Below are 23382 nucleotides of genomic sequence, written 5' to 3' on the forward strand. Positions count from 1 at the left end.
AGGAATTTTAAATCCATATGACAAAGTTTAAGAATCCAATTTGACGAGTCTCCATACCGTATGACCCCAAACACATGATGTTCTGGAAAAGATAGAAATATGGAGTTGATAAAAACGATGAGCAGTTGCCAGGTGCTCAGGGGAAGGGAAGCATGAATAGGTGAAGCAAGCGATTTTTAGGGCAGTGAATCTATTCAATAGGACACTGTGATCATATGTACATGTCATTATGCGTATGTGAGAACCTGTAGGATGTACAGCACCAAGACTGAGCTCCAGTGGGAGCTGTGGACTTCACTTAATTCTGTACCAGCATTGCCTCATCAGTGGAACTACACTAAGGTAACATGTCAGTATGGAGAGAAGAGTGTGTGGTGGGGATGTAATGAGGAGCACGCTGCACTTCCCACTCAATTTTCTATAAACCTTAATTTGTCCTAAAAATAAAAACCTAGTAATTTAAAAAAATGAAATAGAAATGAGGATGATAAAGTTTAGAAGATCAAGAAAGATCAAAATTATTTTTGGAAGATATTGATAACATAGAAAAACCTGCAGTCAGAATGATGAAAAAAAGAAGTAAATGACACAAGGAATTAAAAATGGGACATGTTACTACAGATACATCAGAGGGAAAAAGAATAGTGTGAATAGCCACATGGCAGTAAAGTTGAAAACTTAATTAAATGGACACATTCCTAATATAAAAGCTTCAGAAGAAATGGAAACCTCGAGTAGTCCTATGAGCACTAAGAGGAAGCAGTAGCTAGAAACCTTTCCACAAAAATACCGCAGGCTCAGGTGTGACACCCAACCTTCAAGCAATTAGTGTCTGATTCTGTACGTTTTCAAAAGTAGAGAAGCGGCCCTCTCTGGTTCATTCTGGGACAGGAGCCTGTGTCAGCGATGGACACAGACGGTGTTGAGAAGGGAGATTTGCAGGATGTCATCTACCTAGAGACTCCAGAGAAATCTCTAGATTATTGGAAATAATGAGGGTTGAGCATAATGGCTCAATATAACTTAAACAAAAATTCTGTGCATACATGTCAACAGACATGACAATGACTGAAAATGTGGTAGGTACAGTAGATTTTAAAATGTTAAAATTTAAGGACGTTTTCAATCCCGTTGACTATTTCTGTGGTTTCCTGGTAATCTTACTATTTTCTTTAAAAATTTTCCCCAGTAAATAATGTTCCCTAAACTAAAACAGGAAGATCCCCACCAACTTACAAAGAACCTAATGAAAATTGAAACGGAAGATGTGCAAGACTTCGCGGTGCAAAATATAAAACCATAGATGGAAGTGTTTGAAGGTGGCCATTTGCTCTGTACCAGGCACCGTTTTAACGCTTATGTGGCTCGTGTGACCTACGGCCCGATTCCAGAGCCTGAGAGCCTCACTTCATACCAGCAAGGCCACTGGCCTTTGTTTCTCTGATGAACTTTTGGTGTTTTTCCTGGGTAGTTTATAGCTGATGTAAAACTTTATCTCTCGTGTCGTTCACTGAGGACAAAAGCCTTCGTTAAACATGGGATGAGTTTATGATGGGAAAAAAAGGCTCACTTACGCCCAGAGCAGAGCCTGGCACAGAGAAGGCATTCGGTACGTGTTCATTTAGTGTCTGAATGGTGACATTGTTCATCCTTCATTGGAAGTAATTCCACGGGGAAGAGAGCGAGTGGTGACCCATGAGAGGCCCCATGGGTGATGTCGGGGGCCCGACCTAAGCCCCTCTGCTCTGTGCTCCTGGCCCCTGGACCACACGTCCACTGAGGCCGTGGTGGGGACAGATGAGGACCACGTGTCTGGGGATGGCCCTCCCGCTGTCCCAGTGGCCTCCCACCCCGTGTCCTTCCACTTTTCGTCTCCGCCTGCTGCCCACGCCTCGGCCTCCCGGTGTGTGCTCTACCTGAACCACTGCCCGGAGAGAGACGTGCAAGGCTGGTGCTGGGCCGAGGCCAGGGTGTCAGCAGCAGTGGTCGCCGTGCAGCAGAGCTGGCCCCGGGCCCCTGGTGCAGGTGGCGTCTGCAGCACGAGGCTGTCCCCTCTCAGGCTGAGCAGCAGCAGGTCCTGGGAAGGAGGTACCCGGCAAATGTCTGCATTTGCACGGCCAGGCTCCCCACTGGGCCTCGCGTCCTGGCTAGTCCTTCACCCCCACGGCCCCGCTGTGTGTGGGACTCTCATTCCTTTTTTCCACCTAAGGAAACTGAGGCCCGAGCTTGCAGAGAGGAGCTGGGATTTACAGCCGGGCAGTGGGCTTTGCGGCCACGGCCTCACCTGCCCCGCTGCTGTGCGCTGAGCGGACGTCCTTGCAGACACTTTCTAATTTCTAATTTCAGTTATTGAGTTCTTCATCTCTGGCCGGTTCATTTTTTATTGTCTATTTCTTTTCTGAGAGTCTGAGTCCTCCATTCCTTTTTCAAGGCCAGTGAGTATCTTTACGATCACTGCTCTGTATTCCTTAGCAGGCATATGGCTCATCTCCATTTCATTAAGCTCTTTTGCTGTGAATTTATACTGTTTTTTTCATTTGGGACATATTCCTCGTCTCACTGTGTCTCATTCTCTGTATCTGTTTTCATTTGGCAGGAGAGTCAGGTATGTCTTCTCATTTTGAAAATAGTGGTCTCGTGAAGGCATCCTGTGCTGCTCTGTTGGAGACACTGTACAGGGTCCCCCGTTCACCAGAACCCGGCACGTCAGGTGTCTCCTATGTTGTGTGTGTCCCACTGTTGTGCTCAAACCATGCTTGCCTTCCAGGCACCTGCAGTGGCCCTCTGCCTGTGTGGGCAGGGTTTGGTCCCTTTGCTGTAAGGGGCCAGTCTTGGCTGCCTTGGGCCAGACCAGATGCCTCCTCTTAGCCTATTTGTGGGGCTGCTGTCACACCGTACTGCACGGTGCTCTCCTTGTGCTGGCCCAACAGGGCTTTCTTTGGAGGTGGGGCCTCCAGTCCGACCAGGTATCTGCCCTCACTTGACTGTTGAGGGTGGAGTAACTGAAGTCCAGGGCTGTCTCTTTTTGCTGCCCCCTGTGAGGCTTTTGTTGATGGGTGGGCCGGCAGTCAGACCAGATGTCTGCCCCCAACCCCTGCTCGGGCTGCAGTTGAACTGATATGTGGGTTATCTTCCCCTCTCTCCATGGCAGGTGTCACTTTGGTGTGCTGCTGCTCACTGTAGGTTTGCTTGCAGAATGAGATGAGGAAGGCAGTGCTTTGGACAGACTCCTGCCCAGTGGGCAAGTTGGATAGATCTGTGGGATAATGTGGTGGTGGGGGGGGCCCGGGCGTTAGACCAGGATGGGAACTGGAGCCGCTTCAGAGGGATGCCTACAGAGTGGGGCAGGCTGGGTGGAATGAGTCTGAAGGAGGACGTGGGGGTGGGGTGTCCTGTTAGCAAAGCTAGGTGGCTGGTGTAGGTGCTGCTTCCTGTCAAAAAGCACTGGAAAAAATAAAGCAGATCTCCTGAAGGTTAACAATTTCTCATCTGGTGTACTGGTAAGGGGAGCCATGGACTCAGGGTCAATAGGTTCAGAACATACACCTGAAAGTAACTGTCCCTATAATATGTAAAGAACTACTATAAATCAGTAACAAAGAGGCAGCTCAAAAGATAGACAAAAAACTTTTGACAGGTACTTCATGACAGATGCCGTACTCATGTCCACGGAGGGTGCTCAGCTTCAGCCATCGGGTGAATGCAAACCTAAATCCCCAAGGAGATTCCACTTCACAACCATGATGGTGTCTGCTGTGGAAAAGATCGAGCGTACCAAGCATTGGTAAAGATGGGTCAGGCCTGGAATCCCATACACGGCTGGTGGAAATGTGAACTACCATAACCACTTGGCGAGCGGTTGGGTGATTTCTTTAAAATTCGAGCCTGGGCTTACCACATGGCCCTGCAATTACATGTTTAGCTATTTAGCAAAAAGGAATGAAAATGTCCACATAAATACGTGGACATGTACGTGAGTCCTCGCTGCTGGTGCTTTGTAGTAGCCCAGAACTGGACATGACATACACATCCATCAACTGGAGGAATAATGACCGAATTACGATGTGTTCATATGTTGTATTAATTCTCATCGGTCAAACCCATGAGGTACTGAACCCAACCACGCAGCCACACGAATGTGTATATCCGGCAAGTAGCGCTGGCGCATAGAATTCTGAGGTCATAATCTGTGTGAGCCTATTTGTGTGAAGGTCAAGAACCAAGCTGGTTATCCGGAGTGAGAATTGATTGGAAGAACACACGTGGGAACTTTGGGTTGATATGTCCTTTGTCTTGGTTGCAGCAATGGTTCTATAGATGGATTTCTAAGTATTAAAATTTGTCAAACGTACTTAAGGTCGGAGCATTCCACTGCATGTGTATTTTCCGCTCTCTCCTCCGCACCTGTAAATGAATACTGACCTCCACTTAATAGCTTTTCTTTTTACCGTGTCTTTTCACACTTTCAAAAGAAGAGACACCGGCTGCGGGTGGCCTGTGGGGGTGGTTGGGTGGCCTCTGTTCTGAAATGCTAAGCCATTGGCGTGTTCGTAGGAACAGCTAGATTGTGGTGTGCTTGGTGGTAAAGGGTGTGGACTCTGGGGGCGGTGTTCACACCTAGCAACACCACTCGCCACGGTAGTAAGTGGGGGGGCTTCATACCTCTGCTTCCTCGTTGTGAAGTACTTGGAGCCCCGCCTCCGTGGGACCGAGTGGGATGGTGTGGCAGTATTGAGCCTGCCTGGTGCCTCTTGCCTGTCCCCTGCTTCCGCTTGTTCTCCCGCGGCCTTCATCCTAGCAGCCAGATGGTCCCCACTCGCGGGCTCCGGTCCTGGCGGCCCCGCTTCAAATCCCCAGCGCTTCCCTGTCAGACTTCACTGGGGCCAGCTCCCTGCCCGGCCTCTGCAGCCCTCGTGCACGTCCTCGTGGCACGTCCTTCCCCAGTCTCTGTCCCCTGCCGGCACCTGCCCGGTCGCTCTCCACACCTGGGAGCTGCGTGCTCTCCATGTCCTGGAAACTCTTGCCAGAAGGGCCGTTTGTTCTCGGTAGTCAGACTTCACAGAGCAGCACCCGCCCGGCCTCCCCATTGCGTGGGCAGCCTGCGATCCTGTTTCGATGCCTGCCCTGTACCGTACCCATTAGCAAGTCAGCTGCACGAGACAGAGCCCTTGTCTGCCTGGTTCGCACCGTACCCCCAGCCCTGAGGAGGCTTTTACAAAGTCGGCGTCCAGTAAATATTTGTGGGGTGAATACAGTGGGTTAGTATACTCAAAAGGCCAAACATAGTGACCGGCCCCGGAGGGCCTGGTGAGTATCGGTGGGGATTACTGCCACAGCCTGGAAGTGCCCAAGCCCCCTCAACAGAACACCGAAACAAGTCACGAGGCTTGAGGGGTGTGACCTCTGAGGAAAAACCCACACAGGTCAAGGCCCGCTGGCCTAAGAATAGTCACGTGGCACTTTGCAGCCAGCATGTGATTATTTATACAGATTCTAAGGTTAAAAAAAAAATTGAAAGTCTAAATGAATTCGAATGTCATTTCCCTGTAGCTTTCAAGCCCGCGGTCTATGCCTCTTTTCCTTCCTTCCCCACCCATCTGTTGGTGACAGTTTCCGTAGGAGGATAAGCCATTACACAGGACCAGACAGAAAGGAGAAAAAAAAAAAGAACACAAGGCCTTTGGGATGTCCCTGAACAATGGGGTGATTGAGCTCTCTTTCTGTTTCAGACGTCCACACAGAGGCTGTGCAGGCAGCGCTGGCTAAACATAAAGAAAGGAAGATGGCGGTGCCTATGCCTTCCAAACGCAGGTCCTTGGTTGTGCAGACCTCGATGGATGCCTACACACCTCCAGGTGAGCAGCGGGCCCACTGTCTGCTTCGTAAAGATTAATTCACCGCCTGCCCAGGCAATCCTGGTCTCTGCAGCTTTCAAACTAATGGTGCTGTGAGTCAGATTCTGTGAACCAGAAGTCCAGCATGTATACTCTGCATTAAAGGTGGACGGAAAATTAACATTACATGTGTGTTGACACAAAGATATATTTTAATCTTCTCATTGAGATTCATAAATGATGCAGCCTTTAAGTTCTCACAAAAGTTTACTTAATTTTTCACGTAGCAAAAGGGAAGAGTTTCTGCCTCCATAATTGTAACTGAAGTTGGACTTGTCTTCTGCCTAGATTGGGGTGTGCAGATTCTCAAGTCCTTCGAATGTAACTATGTCATGGGATTGTATTAAGAAACCAAATGAATTGAACAATTTATGCAGTGACCTCACTTTGGGGTCCTCATACTTTTCCTGTAACGTGGGTAGTATTTTGGTCTGTGGACAAAGTAGCATCTGTCACAGCTGCTTATTCTGTGGTGGTTGAAAGCCGGCAGTGAGTGGCTGTGTGCTAATAAAACTTTATTTACAAAGACCGGCAGAGGGCCAGTTTGGTCCACAGGCCTGTCAACAGCCTCAATCTAAACGACTGAAGGTAATAGTCTATTTATATTTTTGCTTTTATTTAACCTTGAATTTTATTTACCTACCTAAGTTCTCTGCTTTACCCAAATAATGATGATCTTTGTTTTATGATCTTCAAAACCCAAGTAAAGCACAAAGTTAATATCCAGGTACCTTTAGAAAACATGAAGGATCAGGCCTAAATTATTTTGTGTTTTTCCTGTGAATTGGGTTCCAACATTATTCATGCTGTTGTGACCACTCTGCCTTTCTCTGGACCTAAGTTACCTGCCGCGGTAAGAACAGATGAACGTATATGACACTTTTTTTTTTTTTTTTTTGAGTATTTTGAGGTTTAGTCCTGACTGTGTGCGAGCAGTGAGAGTACAAGAACCTCACGCTTCAACTCCGAGATGCGCACAACACAGTGATTCAGCAATTACACACATCACTCAGTGCCCCGCGTGGTTTGTGTGGTCACTGGTCAGCAGACGCAGCTGGGGCAGTGCTGCCCACTGTGCTACCCACACTACACTGTGCATCCTCGGACCTGTTTCATAGCCGGAAGTTTGTACTGCTCAGTCCTCTTCACCTGCTCTGTCCCCCACCAGCCTCCCCTCTGGTCACCACCAGTTTGTCCTCCATATTTGAGTCTCTTTCTGGTTTCTGTTTGTTCATGTGTTTTGTTTTCTAGATTCCATATGTGAGTGAAAACATACACTTTTTGTCTTTCTCTGACTTATTTCACTCTGCATAATGATCTCAGGGTCCATCCACATCATTGCAAATGGCAAGATTTCTTTCTTTCTATGGCTAATATTCCATTGTTTATGTTTACCATTTCTTCTTTATCCATCTATCTGTCCAAGGACATTGGGGCTGCTCCCATATCTTGCTTATTGTAAATAATGCTACAAAAAGTATAGGGGTGCATCTTTTTGAATTAGTGTTTTCATTTTCTTCTGATAAATAACTAGAAGCAGGATTGCTAGATCATAGGTTAGCTCTATTTTTAACTTTTTGAGGAACCTCCATACTGTTTTCCAGAACAGATGCACCAGTTTGCATTCACCAACAGTGTGCGAGGGTTCATTCCCCTTTCTCTGCATCCACACCAACATTTGTTATTTATTTTTGATACTCCTCATTCTGAGATGTGAGGTGATAGCTGATTTTGATTTGTATTTGCCTGATGATGAGTGAAGTTAAGCATCTTCTTATGTGTCTGTTGGCCGTCTGGGTGTCTTCTCTGGAAAATGTGTAATCAGGTCCTCTGCCCATTTTTTTAATCAGATAGTTTAGATTTTTTTATTTTTTATTTTATTTTATTTTTTTTTTGGTCTCGAGTTGTACAAGTTCTTTATACATTTTTTTAAAAGATTTTATTTATTTAATTCATGGGAGACAGAGAGAGAGGCAGAGACACAGGCAGAGGGAGAAGCAGGCCTCGTGCAAGGAGCCCGACGTGGGGCTCCATCCCAGGACTCCAGGATCACACCCTGGGCTGAAGATGGTGCTAAACCGCTGGGCCACCCAGGGAGCCCCTCTTTATACATTTTGGATACTAACCTGCTTATCAGATACATGATTCGCAAATGTCTTCTTCCATCCAGTGGGTTACCTTTTGTTTTGTTGATGGATCTTCCACTGTGCAAAGCTTTCAGTTTGACAGTCATGTGCTGTGCTTCCCTTGTGTGAGGAGACTGGTCCAAAAAATATTGCTAAGGCCTGTATCCAAGTGTCTATTGGCTGCTTTTTTGGACTTTCATGGTTTCAGTGTCATTTTTAGATCCGTAATCCATTTTGAGTTTATTTTTGTGTGTGATGTATGCCTCCTTCTGCATGTGGCTGTCCAGTTTTCCCAACACCATTTGTGGAAGAGACTTTTTGCCATTGCATAATCTTGCTTCATTTATCATAGATTAATTGGACCATATAACCAGGGGTTTATATCTGTACTGTCTACTGTTAATGTGGTGAAAAGTTTTATTTTCTATGTTTTTGTAGCAAACAGAATGGACTTACAAGGATAACAAACCCACTTAAACCAAGTGTTTGGAACTAGACACCATTCAAGGAGATAGTCATTTTTCTGAGCTACCTTTTTTTTATGAAAAATGATGAGTTTAAAATGCATTTCATTGCAGGAAGCAATGAAATTATTCATTATGTGCTTTTTCACATGTTGAATCCATCCTCAGATTATTTTGTTTTTTGTTTCATGATGAAACACAAAACTGTAGAAAATCAAACATTGTATAGATATCTTTGCAAAATATAAAAGAACATTATTGGAAATGCTATTTTTGATTAAATGTTTGCATTTTATTATTTGATTATAAATCAAATCTCGTATGCCATATAATACACTTTGTACACCGTCATGCAAGAGTCCTGGTGGTAATATCATATGGGATAGTTTTGTACAATCAAATGCCAGCACCATCATCATAAAAATTTTTATTCACAACCTATTTTGTGTGTAGTAGGTGTCTATATATTTATAACCATATTTGTTTGAATGAAATCTTAGGGCTAAGCTTCATTGTCTCTCATTCTGTTTTTCTTGGTTGCTGATAACATTTGTTGGAATTCATCTCGTGTCCATAGCTCTTCAGAGCATATTCCTAAAGTATTTACTTTCTGTGTGAAATGACTAGTCACTGATGAGTATCAGAGTCTCTGGAAAAGATCTACTTAGGGATTGTTACACTGACACTCTTTTATAGGAGAAGTTTTCCTTTAGTTTTTACATACAAAAATATAAAAAGGATTTGCCAAGCACTTCTGCTTCTAACCATAGTGGAATAACTGGCACTAGACTAACCCATGCACTTATAAGCAACTATAAAACTGTCCCAAACAAATGGAACAGCTGTTTTAGGCCGTGGACCCCCAGCGGTGACAGACTAACCTGACATGACAGCAGGACAACTTGTGAGGTGAGCCCCGCAGTTCCCAGTTTTCTGCCTGGAATAAATGTTTAGACCATGGCCTAGGGATTGAGATCTGAGTGAGGCTGGTCATTCTGCTCCGTTGCAGAGGCAGAGATCTGAGTTCAGGCAGATGAAAGGTGTAGAACTTTCCACAGATCCACACTAGCAAAGAATAACTCCAAGTCTGTCGGCGTCAAGATGATCAACCAGTAATTGAACTGCTTGCTAAAATAAGAAGCACACAGATTTAGAGGAGGGTTATAGAATCCACATGCCATCCACAATGCCTACTACTCTGTAAACAATAACTAGATATGAAGAGATGCAAGAAATGCAGTCTGGGGCCACAGAAAAAGGAGTTAATGTAAAATGAACATAAGATGGTCTCCATTGTGCTCCACTAACCCCATGTGGCTGGCCTCAACTGTATTTGCTTTAAGTGTGACATTCACACCAGATTTTGAAGAGTTCATATGAAAAAAAATCACAGGAAGGTTATTTCATTTTCATATTTATTATTTACTGAAACAATAATATTTTTAATATTTTGAGTTAATTAGTATGTTTTTAAAATTGATTGTATCCATATATTATTTAACGTGGCTACTAGAAGGTTGAAAACTATAAGACTCATATTTCTGCTGGAGAGCTCTGGTGTAGGTGTTTGAAACAGCAGAAGATGGAGTTTTTAAACCTGTGTTTATAAATATTTATTCAGGGAATCAAATAAAAATAGACTAAAGAACTAAAGGAAAATGTTGCCTTAATATGTGAGCTGAGCAGAGAAAAGAAATTTCACTCAGGTTGAATTTCACTGGATTGGTTGTAACATCAGATTGGAGAGGGAAGATGAAGGAGTCTGTACGCTTGAAAGGAAATGAAGAGAAACTGAGGAACAGGGAGACACAATTAAAGAAAAGTTAATAGAAGAACCTTAAGTATCTATGGTACAATGTTAAGCCTACTTTGAATTGGAATCCAAGATGGAGTGAGAAGAGGGCAGAAAACCTGTTTGAGGAAATAAGAGTCAAGAACTTCTCTGACTGATGTAAAATGCTACCTTATAGATCCCAGAAGTTCATTGAATCCAAAGAAGGAGGAGTATAAAAAAAAATTATACCTAAGTTGGCAATAGTCAAAGTGCTGAAATCCAAAGATTAAGACAAAATCTTGAAAGTCATCAGAGGAAAACGTGTTACATACAAGAGAACATCATCTGAATGATGAATGACTTACATGAAGACACTATGGAGACCAGAAGGCAATAGGAAGACATATTTAAAGTCCTAAGAGGGAGATGCCTGGGTGGCTCAGTGGTTGAGCATCTGCCTTCTGCTCAGGGCGTGATCCTGGGGCTCCGGGATCAAGTCCCACATCGGGCTCCCTGCATGGAGCCTGCTTCTCCCTCTGCCTGTCTCTGCCCCTCTCTCTATGTCTCTCATGAATAAAAATAAATAAATTCTAAAAAAAAAAAACCTGTCAGCTCATATTCAGAGAAAATATCCTTAATAAACAAGGGTGTAATGAAGACATAATGAGATACACAAAAACTGAGGGAATGTGGTGCCAGCAGAACTGCACTACAAGCGTGCTGATGGATGTCATTTAGGCTGATGGGAAATGATACTAGATGAAAAATGTAATCTGTAAAAAGGAAAAAAGAGCACTAGAAACAGTAAATAGTTGGGTGAACATGGAGTACTATGTTTTCCTGTTGTAATGTGCTTTAAAACACCTGTACATAGGATGAAAATGGGTGAATGGGATATACTGTTGTGTGGCTATTACTTTTATGAAGTAGGAAGTAGGGTGTGAACAGTAGAAAATGAGTAGTGTCAGGTGTGTTTTGAGTGGAGGTGAAAGAGAAAGTTTATAGTGTCAAACTTGAAGAGCAGCAAATGGTTAGAATATTGACCCCATATGGGTCTGTTAAGGATGCATAAGCTGTACCTCAACCACTAAAAAATAAAGTATAGATAAGAATTTAATAGAATACATAAAATGAAACTCAAAAAATATGGCTAGGAGAAGACAGGAAAAATTAACAGATGGAAAAAATAGAAATGTATGGAAAACAATAGCCCACTCATGTCCATGATTATAATAATTGTAAACTTGTAAATGGACCAAACACCAAATTAAAAGTTTGAAATTGTGAGACTGGGTAAATAATAAAAGAAGATACATCTTATCTTGTCTATAAGAGACACAGCGTATTTTTTTTTTAAAGTAATAAACTCTTCCCCCATGTGGGGCTCGAAGTCACAACCCCAAGATCAAGAGTCACAGACTGTACTGACTGAGCCAACCAGGACACATTTAAATAAGTGAGGATAATTAAGAATACAAGGTTGAAAAAATATACAATGCAAACATTAAATGTAAAGCATACAAGTCTTTCTTAATATCAGACAAAATAGACAGGAAGACAAAGGTAGTACAACATATAAAGAGGGATCTTGCATAATGGAAAATGAAGAATTAGGAAGACAGAAAATGAATATATACCTAAAAAAGCATTATAATTTATAAATAATGAGGGGAAAATGGTAAAATCAAGAATAATAGAGTTTTAAAAAAAACTTTTCTTAAATAATTTGTCAAAATAACACTGTCATCCAACGTGATGCAGCTGATGATCACAGCACGTTATCCTCAGCTCCTGCAGAACACACATTCATCTTTCATGCATTTCTTGAGGTGTAATTTACATTTTATAAAACTAATCTATTATAAATGTGTAACTCAATGATTTTATTTTATTTTATTATTTTTTTAATCTTTTTTAAAAATTTTTATTTATTTATGATAGTCACACAGAGAGAGAGAGAGAGAGAGGCAGAGACACAGGCAGAGGGAGAAGCAGGCTCCATGCACCGGGAGCCCGACGTGGGATTCGATCCCGGGTCTCCAGGATCGCGCCCTGGGCCAAAGGCAGGCGCTAAACCGCTGCGCCACCCAGGGATCCCTCAATGATTTTTAATAAATGTATAGATTATGCAGCCATTGCCACAGTCTAGTTTTAGAAATTTCCATCACCCCGAAAGTTTCCTTGTGCCCATTTGCAGTTAATTCCCATTCGCACATTCAGCCATAGGCAGTCACTGATGGTAGTTTATATGCTTCTATGAGTATCCTAGACATTTTGTAAATAAAACTATAATATATGCTCTTTTGCATCATCTTTAGCATATTTTTGAGCATCCTCCATGTTGTAGCATGCATTGATTAAATCCTTGTTGCTGAATTGTATCCTATTAGACATACCACATTTTGTTTATCTGTTCACTAGTTGGTAGATATTTAGCTTGTTTCCAGTTTTTGGCTGTTATGAATAAGGCTGCGATGCACGTTAATCATGTATGTTTGTGTATACATGTATCATTTATCTTGAGTAGATTCTTAGAAGTTGAATTAATGAATCTATGGTTAGTTTATACTTAACTTTCAGGGAACTGCCAGATTGTTTCCGTATGGCTGCCACCATTTTACATTCCCACTAACACTATATGAGGATTAGTTTCTCAACATCCATACCAACACTGTGTTGTCTGGATCTTTCATTGTAGCTATTCTAGTGGATATGAAATATTATCTCATTGTGGTTTTAATTTTTTTTAAGATTTTATTTATTCATGAGAGAGAGAGGCAGAGACACAGGCAGACACTCAACCGCTGAGCCACTTAGGTGTCCCTCATTGTGATTTTAATTTGCAATTTCAAATGGGCATATTTGCTATTTGTATATATTCATTGGTTAAATGCCTCCTCACACTTTTTCCCAATTTTTAGATGAGTTGTCTGTCTTCTCACTAAATTTTTTTAATATAATCTGAATACAAATCCTTTGCCAGATAACAACTTACAAACTATTTTTGCATTCCTCTAATTGTGTAGTATATATATTTTTTAAAGATTTTATTTATTTATTCATGAGAGACACAGAGAGAGAGAGAGAGGCAGAGACACAGGCAGAGGGAGAAGCAGGCTCCATGCAGGGAGCCCGACGCGAGATCGATCCCGGGACCCCAGGATCACGCCCCGGGCTGAAGGTGGCGCTAAACCGCTGCGCCCCCCAGGCTGCCCATGTATAAGTATTTTGTATCTTGTATCCTGTGACCTTCCTGAACTTATTTATTAATTCAAAAATTGTTTAGTGTGTTCCTTGGGATTTTCTACATATAAGATCGTGTTGTCTGGGACTAAAGATGGTTTTAATGTTTCCTTTCCAATCTGGATGCTTTTTTGTTGTATTTTATGGGCTGGAGCTTTGCAGATAATATCAAATCAAAGTGTTAAGAGGAGATACCCTTGCTGTAGTCTTGATCTTAGGGGAAACGTGTTCATCTTAACATTAAATACAGTGTGAGCTGTGGGTTTTCACAGATGCCCTATGTTAGGTTGAGGAAGTTCAATTCCTGCATTGTTGAGAGGGTTTATCATAGAGTTAGTGTTAGATTCTGTGAAATACTTTTTCTGTGACTTTCAAGGTTAACTTAGGGCTTTTCTCCCTTTATTCTACTAATATGGTGTATAACATTAATTCACTTTTGAATGTCACCACTTGGTCCTGCTGCAGACTACCCATTTTATAGGTTGCTCAATTCTTTTTGGTAATACTTTTTGAGGTTTTTTGTGTCTATATCATGAGGGATATTTTTCTGTGGTTTTCTTGTGAAAAAATGGGATGGGGATGAAAGATTGACAGTAAAGACATGAGAACACTTGTTGAGGAGATGGTAATATTTGGATGGATATATGGGTAAATGTGTTCCTTAAAAATCCTAAGTCTGAGGACTCGAACGTTTTTCCCAACAAGGTACAGAGGGCCAGTCATGCATGAAAAGCTGCCTTGCATCAGTGATCACTATGGAAACACAAATCAAAACTACAATGAGATACAATCTCACACCCACTAGGATGGCTACTGACAAAGAACCAGAAAATTAAAAGTGATGGTAAGAACATGGAGAAATTCGGACCTTTGTGTGCTATTGGTGGGAGTGTAAGAAGGTGCCTTCTCTGTGGTGAACAGAATGGCAGTTTCTTAAAAAATTAAAGATAAAAAAAAAAATTAAAGATAAGATCACTAATGACCCAGCAATTCCACATCTGGGTCTATGGCCAAAAGAACTGAAGGCAGGGTTTCAAGGAGATCATTGCACACCCGTAGTGAGAGGAGCGTTATTGTAGCCAAGACACAGAAGCAGCCCCGTGTCCACCCATAGATGAACGTGTAAGCAGAATGTAGTATATACATGAAACAGCACGTAATTCACCCTTAAAAGGGCAGGGAATTCTGCAACACACCTTCAACACGGATGAATCCCGAGGATGTTGTGCTGAGTTCAATAGCCACACGCAGAAGGACACGTACTGTGTGACCCACCTGTATGAGGTACTTGGAGTGGCCCAAGTCACACGGGGAGAGCAGAGCGGCCGTGTCCAGGGCCGTGGGAGGGAAGAGAGGGCTGCTGCTTAGCGGAGACAGAGTTTCAGATTCGCAGGATGAAGAGAACTCTTGAGGTCAGTGCTGGGGACAATTACACAGATAGTGTAGTGGATACTGAACTTCGTAAAGCTGGTTAAGATGGTAAATTTTAGGTTGTCTTTTATCACGATCAAAAAAATTGAAAGGAACAAACTATAGAAATGATCCCTGAAAGTAATAGCCAAACTGTGGAAGGAGCCTCGGTGTCCATCGATAGATGAATGGATAAAGAAGCTGTGGTCTCTGTATACAATGGAATATTCCTCAGCCATTAGAAACGACAAATACCCACCATTTGCTTCAACGTGGATGGAACTGGAGGGTATTATGCTGAGTGAAATAAGTCAATCGGAGAAGGACAAACATTATACGTTCTCATTCATTTGGGGAATATAAATAATAGTGAAAGGGAATAAAAGGGAAGGGAGAAGAAATGGGTAGGAAATATCAGAAAGGGAGACAGAACACGAGAGACTCCTAACTCTGGGAAACGAACTAGGGGTGGTGGAAGGGGAGGAGGGCGGGGGGTGGGGGTGATTGGGTGACGGGCACTGAGGGGGGCACTTGATGGGATGAGCACTGGGTGTTATTCTGTATGTTGGCAAATGAACACCAATAAAAAGTAAATTTATTATTTAAAAAAATTGAAAGGAGTCTTAGGTCTGAATACAAAATATCAATTTTCTTTCTCTGTAAACTGTAATCCCGCTATTTTACAAGACGGGGCAGATGGAGAGAATTTGTCAGGCTCCTAATATTAGTGCTGCTTTTCTAACAGATTCCTAAAGACTTTCAAAAATCTTCCAGGCAGTGTAGATCATGTCACAGTGTTAACAAGATGTAAGTGTAAATACCCTTTGCAAATACTGTTGTGTTGGAAAAGAAAGAATCCTCTGTCTTGATTTAGAACAAATTGTCACTTCTCTCGTTCTCATTCGGTGTTCTTGAGCTACTCACGGTCTTTTATCCCCCCCGGCATCTCACGTACTTTACAGCGGTGGGACCTGGAATTCACTCGTATGGTGGCGTTTAAGTAACAGGCACACCAGTACTTAATTCTTGAAAATGTCTCTGCTAGGTGAAATCTTAAAAAATGAAAATAGTGCCATTAATTTTAATCAAAAAAGTACGTGTCTTCTCTCAATCCAAGATGCACAATTTTCCTAGAAAGAAAAAGAAGTGAAAAAATTTTACTAGACTGTTAAATACATTTAGTTTGCTCGTAATACATACCGTCATGACACATGTCCTCACCAAAGGACGAAGCAAAGTCCTGAGCACGTAGGTTGCTGGGAAAGAGACGAGAGTCCTTCCAACTTGTACACCGTTGTCTTTGCGCGGAGACCCTACTCTTCGAGGAGGCACGTGGTTATCTTCTCTCACACAGAGTTTATAGCTCAGAGAAACCCCCTCAGGTCCACACAAGGGCACAGACACGCTTTGAAACACGTGAAAGCCCAACACCTCTGAGAACGTGCCATCCCCATCCTTCCTGCTTGGTGCATGTATGCCTAGAAATACCTGGCTTCTTCCCAAACTGTTGAGTGGAGCAAATTGGTGAGTATGTCTGCCTGAGATCATAATGTCAAAGAACAAAACACAACGTTTTAAGCATATTTATTTAAGGTGTTTGGATGAGAAGTTCATTATACTAAAAAATAATTCATAATCTGAGATGTGGCATAACTTCTCAGGAGTGTTCAAAGCAAAGGCTGTCGGACAGGGTGTGTGGGGGGTGTGCTTGCGACGTGTGAGCTGAGTGTGTCTGCTGTGATGCATCGCGGGTCTGCTCTCTCTCACAGATACCTCTTCTGGCTCGGAAGACGAAGGCTCGGTGCAGGGTGACTCCCAGGGCACCCCCACGTCCAGCCAGGGCAGCATCAACATGGAGCACTGGATCAGCCAGGCCATCCATGGCTCCACCACCTCCACAACCTCTTCCTCGTCCACCCAAAGTGGGGGTAGCGGCGCCGCCCACAGGCTGGCCGACGTCATGGCCCAGACGCACATAGGTGAGTGCCTGGCTCTCACCGGCGAGCAGGGGGCCCTGGGAGCCCCGCTCTTGGCGTCGGCGCATTCCCCTGGGCGCTCGGCCCCGGCTCCGTGCGTGGGACGGCACAGAGCCCAGCTCCGACTCTTGGGGTGCTTGGCCGCGTTGGTGGTACCACGTGGTGAACCCCTGGGTTTGGCTCCGTGCACCATTCCCGGTGTCTCTGGCGGCCCGAGTGTTTGGAGCTTTCTGCTCCTAAAGGAATGTGTTTTCATTCGTTAGGGAGACTTGGAACCAGGTCTCTACGTGTTCTCTCCTCACGCTAAATATGCCTCTACGTGGCATTTTAATAATGCTGATAAACAGGGCAGGGAATTTTTAAGTGAGTTTGCTGTTACCGTGGATGTCATTTGAGGACGCGGGGGCGTCTCTCGCTTCTGCTTTAGACTGCTTTCTGCCGTAAGTATTTAAGGTTCTTGGCTGGTTCACGTCACGTTCACGTTGTACGTGGCTCCTGTGATGAAGTAAGACCCTCTCTGTCGGAACAAGCACACACTTAGGAAGCATTGCCTGCAGTATTTGAAAATAGCGTGAAAAGGAGATTCCGTGCGAATGGTTAGAGTGGAAGAACGCACGTCGCGTGAGCCGTGGTTCTGGCCGAACTGCCGGCAAATGAGGTGCGTGTGTTTCTGCCTCCGCTTGAGCCTGACATGCGGCGAGTCCGTGTTGCTTTGGAAGGGACGGCGTGGCATCCGGATCTCTTCTCACCCATTTTCAGCGATGGATTAATTAAGAGTTTTGAGTTTCCCAGTAAAAGTCTTCCAGAGAGCGGCTAACCTGCTCTGGGGGTGGTGCCAGGGTAGTTCCGGGCGCTCCCCATTCAAGCAGCGACTGCACGGGTGCTGCCGGCCCAGGTGCCGTGCTTGACGCACGTCCTCCTCGCCACATCAAACCTCATGTCTGCAGAAACCCCAAATTTAGAAAACAGGTAAAGGTAGTGAACGAAGTACTGTACAAACACCTGAGAGTCACAAGTGCGGATTTCTAGATTTTTAGGCACCTGTCAGAGTTCAAAAAAACTCAAACCGCTTTTTTAGGATTTTGCCTCAAGAGCACTCCCTCCAGTGAGGTTGAAGTTAAACGCGTCAGTTTTGACTTCGCCAATAGAAGCGTCAGAGGTGAGCTCTTTGTTCTGCAGAAGATCAGGCCGCTGGTCAGAGAGCGCGTCTGGTTTCGGTCCCCACACGCACAGCCGCTGGCATCTTCAGAAGCCACTTCGTCCTGCTTCGGTTTTAGTGGGGGAAGAAGGAACAACGGTTTCTTTCCTTTGTGCTGTCGGAGTGGTGGTGAGTAAAAAGGAGGAGAGAGGAAAATTCTTCCTTTTTGCACGGTGACAGGCCATGCCAAGTGGCGTGATTGAGCTCAGTTTCACACCCGTGAGTGACAGTGACGCTGCTTCGTGAGCCGCTGGCAGTGCCTCTGTGAAATCAGAGTTAAGTTAAAACTGACAGGTATGTGACCGTGCAGTAGAGCAGGCTTTTCTTGCGTGTGTTTCGGAGCCTCAGTGGCGTCCGTGCGTGTCGCCCATCCCCTGCGTGGCTGGTCGGGCACAGGGCCCCCACCTCTGCCGCTGACTCCGGCCTGGGCCACCCAGCCTTCCAGTTGCACTGACTTTAAGGAAGTATCAGAATCTTCCCAAGAGCAACATGTCATTTTGGACAAATTAATCACTGCCCTTGGTTCTCCCTCGTGACGTTTCGTGTGGAACCCTAGAGGAAATTACAGCCTGGAGAATTAAATTTATCCAGACTATAAAAGGTCGCATGACTCACGTCTCTGCCGTCTCAGTGCCGCCCGAACGAGCGTCAGTGAGCGACGCTGCAGTCATTCCTCACTGGACACAAAGGCATGTTCCTAGAATATCTAGAAACTTTCTATAAATACGAAAAATCCTGAAAGAAAGCAGTGGAAGATCCAATAAAACAAGGAATAAAGGAGAATGACAGTTTCTGTGGAAAGAGATGATGTCACAGAACTGGCAACATTTGAGCTTTTGTTGAGACCATCCGAAGTCTTGGGTACAGAAGGGGGTGGGCATGTGCACACGTATGAGGGAGCACGTGAGGGAGCACATGTGAGCGTGAGGGAGTGCGTGTGAGGGATCGTGTATGAGCATGTGAATGTGTGAGGGAGCATGTGAGCATGTGTGGGAGCATGTGGGAGCTTGTGAGGGAGCGTGTGTGAGCTTGTGAGGGAGCATGTGCAGTGTGGGAGGGAGCGCGTGGAGCATGTGTGAGGAAGCATGGGGAGCGCGTGTGTGTGAGGGAGTGTGTGCAGCGTCTGGGAGGGAGCGTGTGTGGGAGGGTGCACGTGGGGCACGTGAGTGTGGGAGGGAGCGCGTGAGGGAGTGCATGGAGCATGTGTGGGAGGGAGTGTGTGAGCGTGTGGGAGGGAGCATGGGGAGCGCATGAGCGTGGGAGGGTGCACGTGGCGGCGCCCAGAGCCACCCCCCCGCCTGACCGCTCAGGCCGAGGTACCGCCAGGGCCAGGGATGGCGCTGCTCCGCGCGGTGGCAGGGGGAAGCCCGGGGTCGTAGACCGCTGAGGCCAAGGAGAATCGGCCGCAGCAGCACGGCTGTCGGACGGTCCGCGGCGCAAAAGCCCCGTTGCTGTGGGTTTCCGGGGGACGCCCTCCGTGGGGCTCACGCACACCCCGTGTTCAGGCCAGCTCCGCGTTTGGGGCGGGCCCTTCGGGCCACACCTTCCTTAGGCCCAGCTCACCGTTCTCGCAGGGTATGCGGCCCTTGGACACGAGGCCCCTGACCCCTCCCGTCCTGAGGTGTCACCAGTCGAGCCCCACAGGCCGTCGCCCCCACACGTCAGGCAGGACACCATCCCTTCACTGCAGGCCCTTGTTCCAGCAAGAACCAGAATGTTCTCGAACATGTCCAGATCGTTCCTGGGATGTGTTCATGCAGAACCTTGTGCGTGTAACGTGCTGGAGGCATGTGGAAAAGAGGGTTAGACTCCGGCGCTATGTGTTGGCATCACCCCAGTAGGAAGCCAGTGGACGGCTCTAGACTCGAGGCTCGTTTGCGGAAAGCACGGCAGGAAAAGACGTCGGTTGCCACCCGGAAGTGGAGCTCTGGGCGGACGCCTCCCAGGCAGGGGGCTGAGCACGAACCCAGGTCGTGGGCTTACACTCCACCTGTGCATCCAGCGGATAGACTGATGCTGGAGCCTCCGTCTCGCTTTCCAGCCCTGGGTCCCCGGGTGAGGCCCCAGGTCAGGTCTGTCCCCGGGTCAGGTCCGGTCCCCACGTGAGGTCTGGGTCCCTGGGTCGGGTGTCCAGGTCCCCGGGTCGGTCAGGGTTCCCCAGATCAGGTGTCCGGGTCCCTGGGTCATGTCCGGGTCCCCGGATCAAGTGTTTGGGTCCCCGGGTCAGGTCAGGGTCCCCAGGTGAGGTCTGCATCCCTGGGTCAGGTATCAGGGTCCCTGGGTCAGATCAGGGTCCCCAGGTCAGATCAGGGTCCCCGGGTCTGGGTCCCTGGGTCAGGTCTACGTCCCCGGGTCAGGTCTGCATCCCTGGATCAGGTATCTGGGTCCTGGGTCAGGTTAGGGTCCCCGGGTCAGGTGTCTGGGTCCCCAGGTCAGTTCCGGGTCAGGGGTCCTCGGGTCAGGTCTGGGTGCCCGGGTCAGGTCAGGTCAGGATCCCCGGGTCAGGTGTCTGGGTCTCCGGTCAGGGCTGGGTGCCCAGGTCAGGTCAGGGTCCCCAGGTCAGTTGTCAGGGTCCCCGGGTCAGTTCAGGGTCCAGGATCAGGTGTCTGGGTTTCCAGGTCAGGGCTGGGTGCCCGGGTCAGGTCAGGGTCCCCAGGTCAGGTCAGGGTCCCCAGGTCAGGTCTGCATCCCCGGGTCAGGTGTCAGGGTCCCTGGGTCAGGTGTCAGGGTCCCTGGACCAGGTTAGGGTCCCCGGACCAGGTTAGGGTCCCCGGGTCAGGTCAGGGTCCCCAGGTCAGGCGTCTGCATCCCCAGGTCAGGTGTCAGGGTCCCCGGGCCAGGTCTGGGTCCCCAGGTGAGGCTGAGGCCCTGGGTGAGGCCCGGGTCCCCCTCCGCTGACAGTGTGTCTGGGATGCCGTCAGTCCATGGGGGATGCAGAGGTCGTAGGGTAACTGCTGTTTGCAGAGAGATTTAGGACTCATGAGGGACCGCGGTGTGCGGTGTCACCATGCCCACCAGCTGATGCTGTCGGGTCTCCTTGTCTCTGCTGGGAGGCGGGTGAGCGTAAACACAGCTGATGGCTGCAGATCCTCGGGGGCACGAACGCGGCACTGCCCTTCGGTCCATCTGCTGGGGGCCTGCTCTGACCACCCATGTTCCTGGGGGCCGTGCTCGTCCTTCCCCGCGGGGCTGGGCCCTGGGAGGCCCCCCCAGCTCGGGTGTCCCCGAGGGCTCAGGCCTCCCCTCCCGCCTGTCTGCTGGGGGCCCCTGACCTGCTCCATCTCCCCACGTGTTGCTGACTTGATGCACTCGCACGATTTTCACGGCCACCTGCTCTTCACGAACGCGTGGATCTGCGATTCCCGCCCTCGAATCCTTCACGGCCCCCCAGAGCCCTCCCGACCTGCATGCCGGCGCCCAGGCCAGCCTGTCAGAGAGGCTGTCCCGCAGGAGCATCGAGGCTCCCATGTGTCCACGCCCGCGTGCCGCAAGACCGCCGCCTCTGGTGATTGCGCCCCGGCGCCCGCCCGGCCTTACCCCTCCCATCCTTCCCTAATGCCGTTCCGGGTGAGCCCCGTTGCTCCTTCGGTGCCATTAGGACGCAGGTCGACTTCCGTGTCTTCTCAGAAATGTTCTTGGGATTTTCAGCTCTCAAAACTTCATTGGTTTTTATTCTTAGAATCAAAGGAGTGATTTTTGGACTGAGAAGCGTCTGAGCCTGTCCTCCGCGGAGCGCCTCCTGCCGCAGGAGCACGGGCCGGCTGTGCGCTCACATGCCCGTGCGCACTGGAGACGTGCACCTGTTCACTGCCGTTAGCAGCACTTATGTGCATTCAAGTCAGAAAGTTGTAACTGAGTCGTTTACACCTTTCCAGCCAGGAGTGTCACAGGTTCGTTCTCAGAGCTCCTGGTACGGTCTCCACATCCGGGGAAAACAGGTGCAAGGAAACCCAAAGGTCTGGCTGCGGGCCTGATGGTAAGGACATCCTCCGGGGGCCAGAGCGCCGGGTCCCTTGCTCTACAGCAGGGAGACTGAGGCCGCTGGGAGCCCAGGCGTTGGTGGTCAACGGGACGGGTCAGACCTGTGGCTGCAGGGGCACCTGCTGTGGCGGGTCGTCCTCTTCTGGTCTCTGCTCCATGGCCGGCCCGTAACCCAAGAGAGCACAGCCCTACGCTGCATCAACGGTAAGGGCCACAGCGTCTGCCTCCTGCCCCGCGGGTCAGCGATCTGCGGCGGCTGCAGGATGGTTGGAGCTGTCATCAGGAATGTGACCCCATCGGCGTGACGATCAAGAGGCGGTTATTGGCAGTTGAAGCTTCCTGTTGTGATGTTAGCACGTTCTCCCTGAGACTGGCTGTCCTGTGTCCAGGGGACTCTGCGGCGTCGGGGTAGGAGGCGCACAGCCAGAGGTCAGAGCACCTGGCACCCTCCTGGGCCGCCTCGACCCGGGGCGTGGCTGTGCAGAACCGCCAGGCGCTCGAGGTCCTGCGTGCGGATGGTTGGCCTAGAGGGAGCGGCAAGCACGATCTCCCCTGGCTCCCAGGCTGGGACGGCGGGCGCACTTGGGGGTCCCCACCCCTCGTCAGCTTGTGTGGAGGATGGCCCCGAGCCCCGAGTGGTCAGGCTGCATCCCCAGCACCGAGCTGATGCACGGATCCCTTCGAGGCCGGGGCCTTCCGTCAGGGTCATGTCCGACTCGTGTCCAGGACTCTCCAAGGAACCTGCTCGCAGCCCACGTGGGAGGCCCCGAGCCGGAGTGGCTGGGCACGCGGGCCAGCTGAGCATGTGGCACACAGAGCCCTCTCCTTGCTGCCTGTCCTCAGTGACGGCAGTGACCTCGGGGTGTGGCCGTCCCTGTGAGCGGAGCCCTCGTGCCCGTGAGCACACTGCACTGCCTTAGGAGGCCCCAGCACGTGGTTTCACAGACAAAAACCATGTTTCCTCCTCTTCTCTGGACATTATTTGGGGCCTGAAGGATAGTTAACCGGCTTCTGCGTGGGCTCCATTGCCCCAAACCTGGGGATCCCCATGCCCACGGGAAACGCAGCTGATCAGCCAGCGTCGGAGGCAGAGGCCTTTCACCAGGGTCGTCACGTGTCCCTCGCCTCCCTCATCTTGTGTCTGCTCACCTGGGGAAGTGTCTGTCCTTCCGCAGCTGTGCCTTGCCGGGCACTGGTGTCGGATCACCTCAGTGCCCCAGTCAGCCCTGCGGAGCCGGACGCGGCTGCAGGGTCGGGTTAGGAAGTGGGGTTTCCATGTTCAGCCGGGGACCAGCCGCAGCCTGCGACAGTCGTGG

At 47.9% G+C, this 23382-nt stretch overlaps 1 protein-coding gene across 3 annotated transcripts in view; it reads left to right on the forward strand.

Annotated features, from left to right (window-relative positions):
- Window positions 1–23382, forward strand: part of DIP2C (disco interacting protein 2 homolog C) — a 251648-nt gene that overhangs the window by 110915 nt on the left and 117351 nt on the right. For all 3 annotated transcript variants that reach the window (XM_038530233.1, XM_038530232.1, XM_038530234.1), the window contains 2 exons: window positions 5730–5855; window positions 16681–16890. In XM_038530233.1, coding sequence (XP_038386161.1) covers window positions 5730–5855; window positions 16681–16890 — 336 coding nt within the window. The remainder of the gene's footprint in view (window positions 1–5729; window positions 5856–16680; window positions 16891–23382) is intronic.

This window comes from Canis lupus, chromosome 2, assembly GCF_011100685.1.
Source record: "Canis lupus familiaris isolate Mischka breed German Shepherd chromosome 2, alternate assembly UU_Cfam_GSD_1.0, whole genome shotgun sequence".
Lineage (NCBI taxonomy): Eukaryota > Metazoa > Chordata > Mammalia > Carnivora > Canidae > Canis > Canis lupus.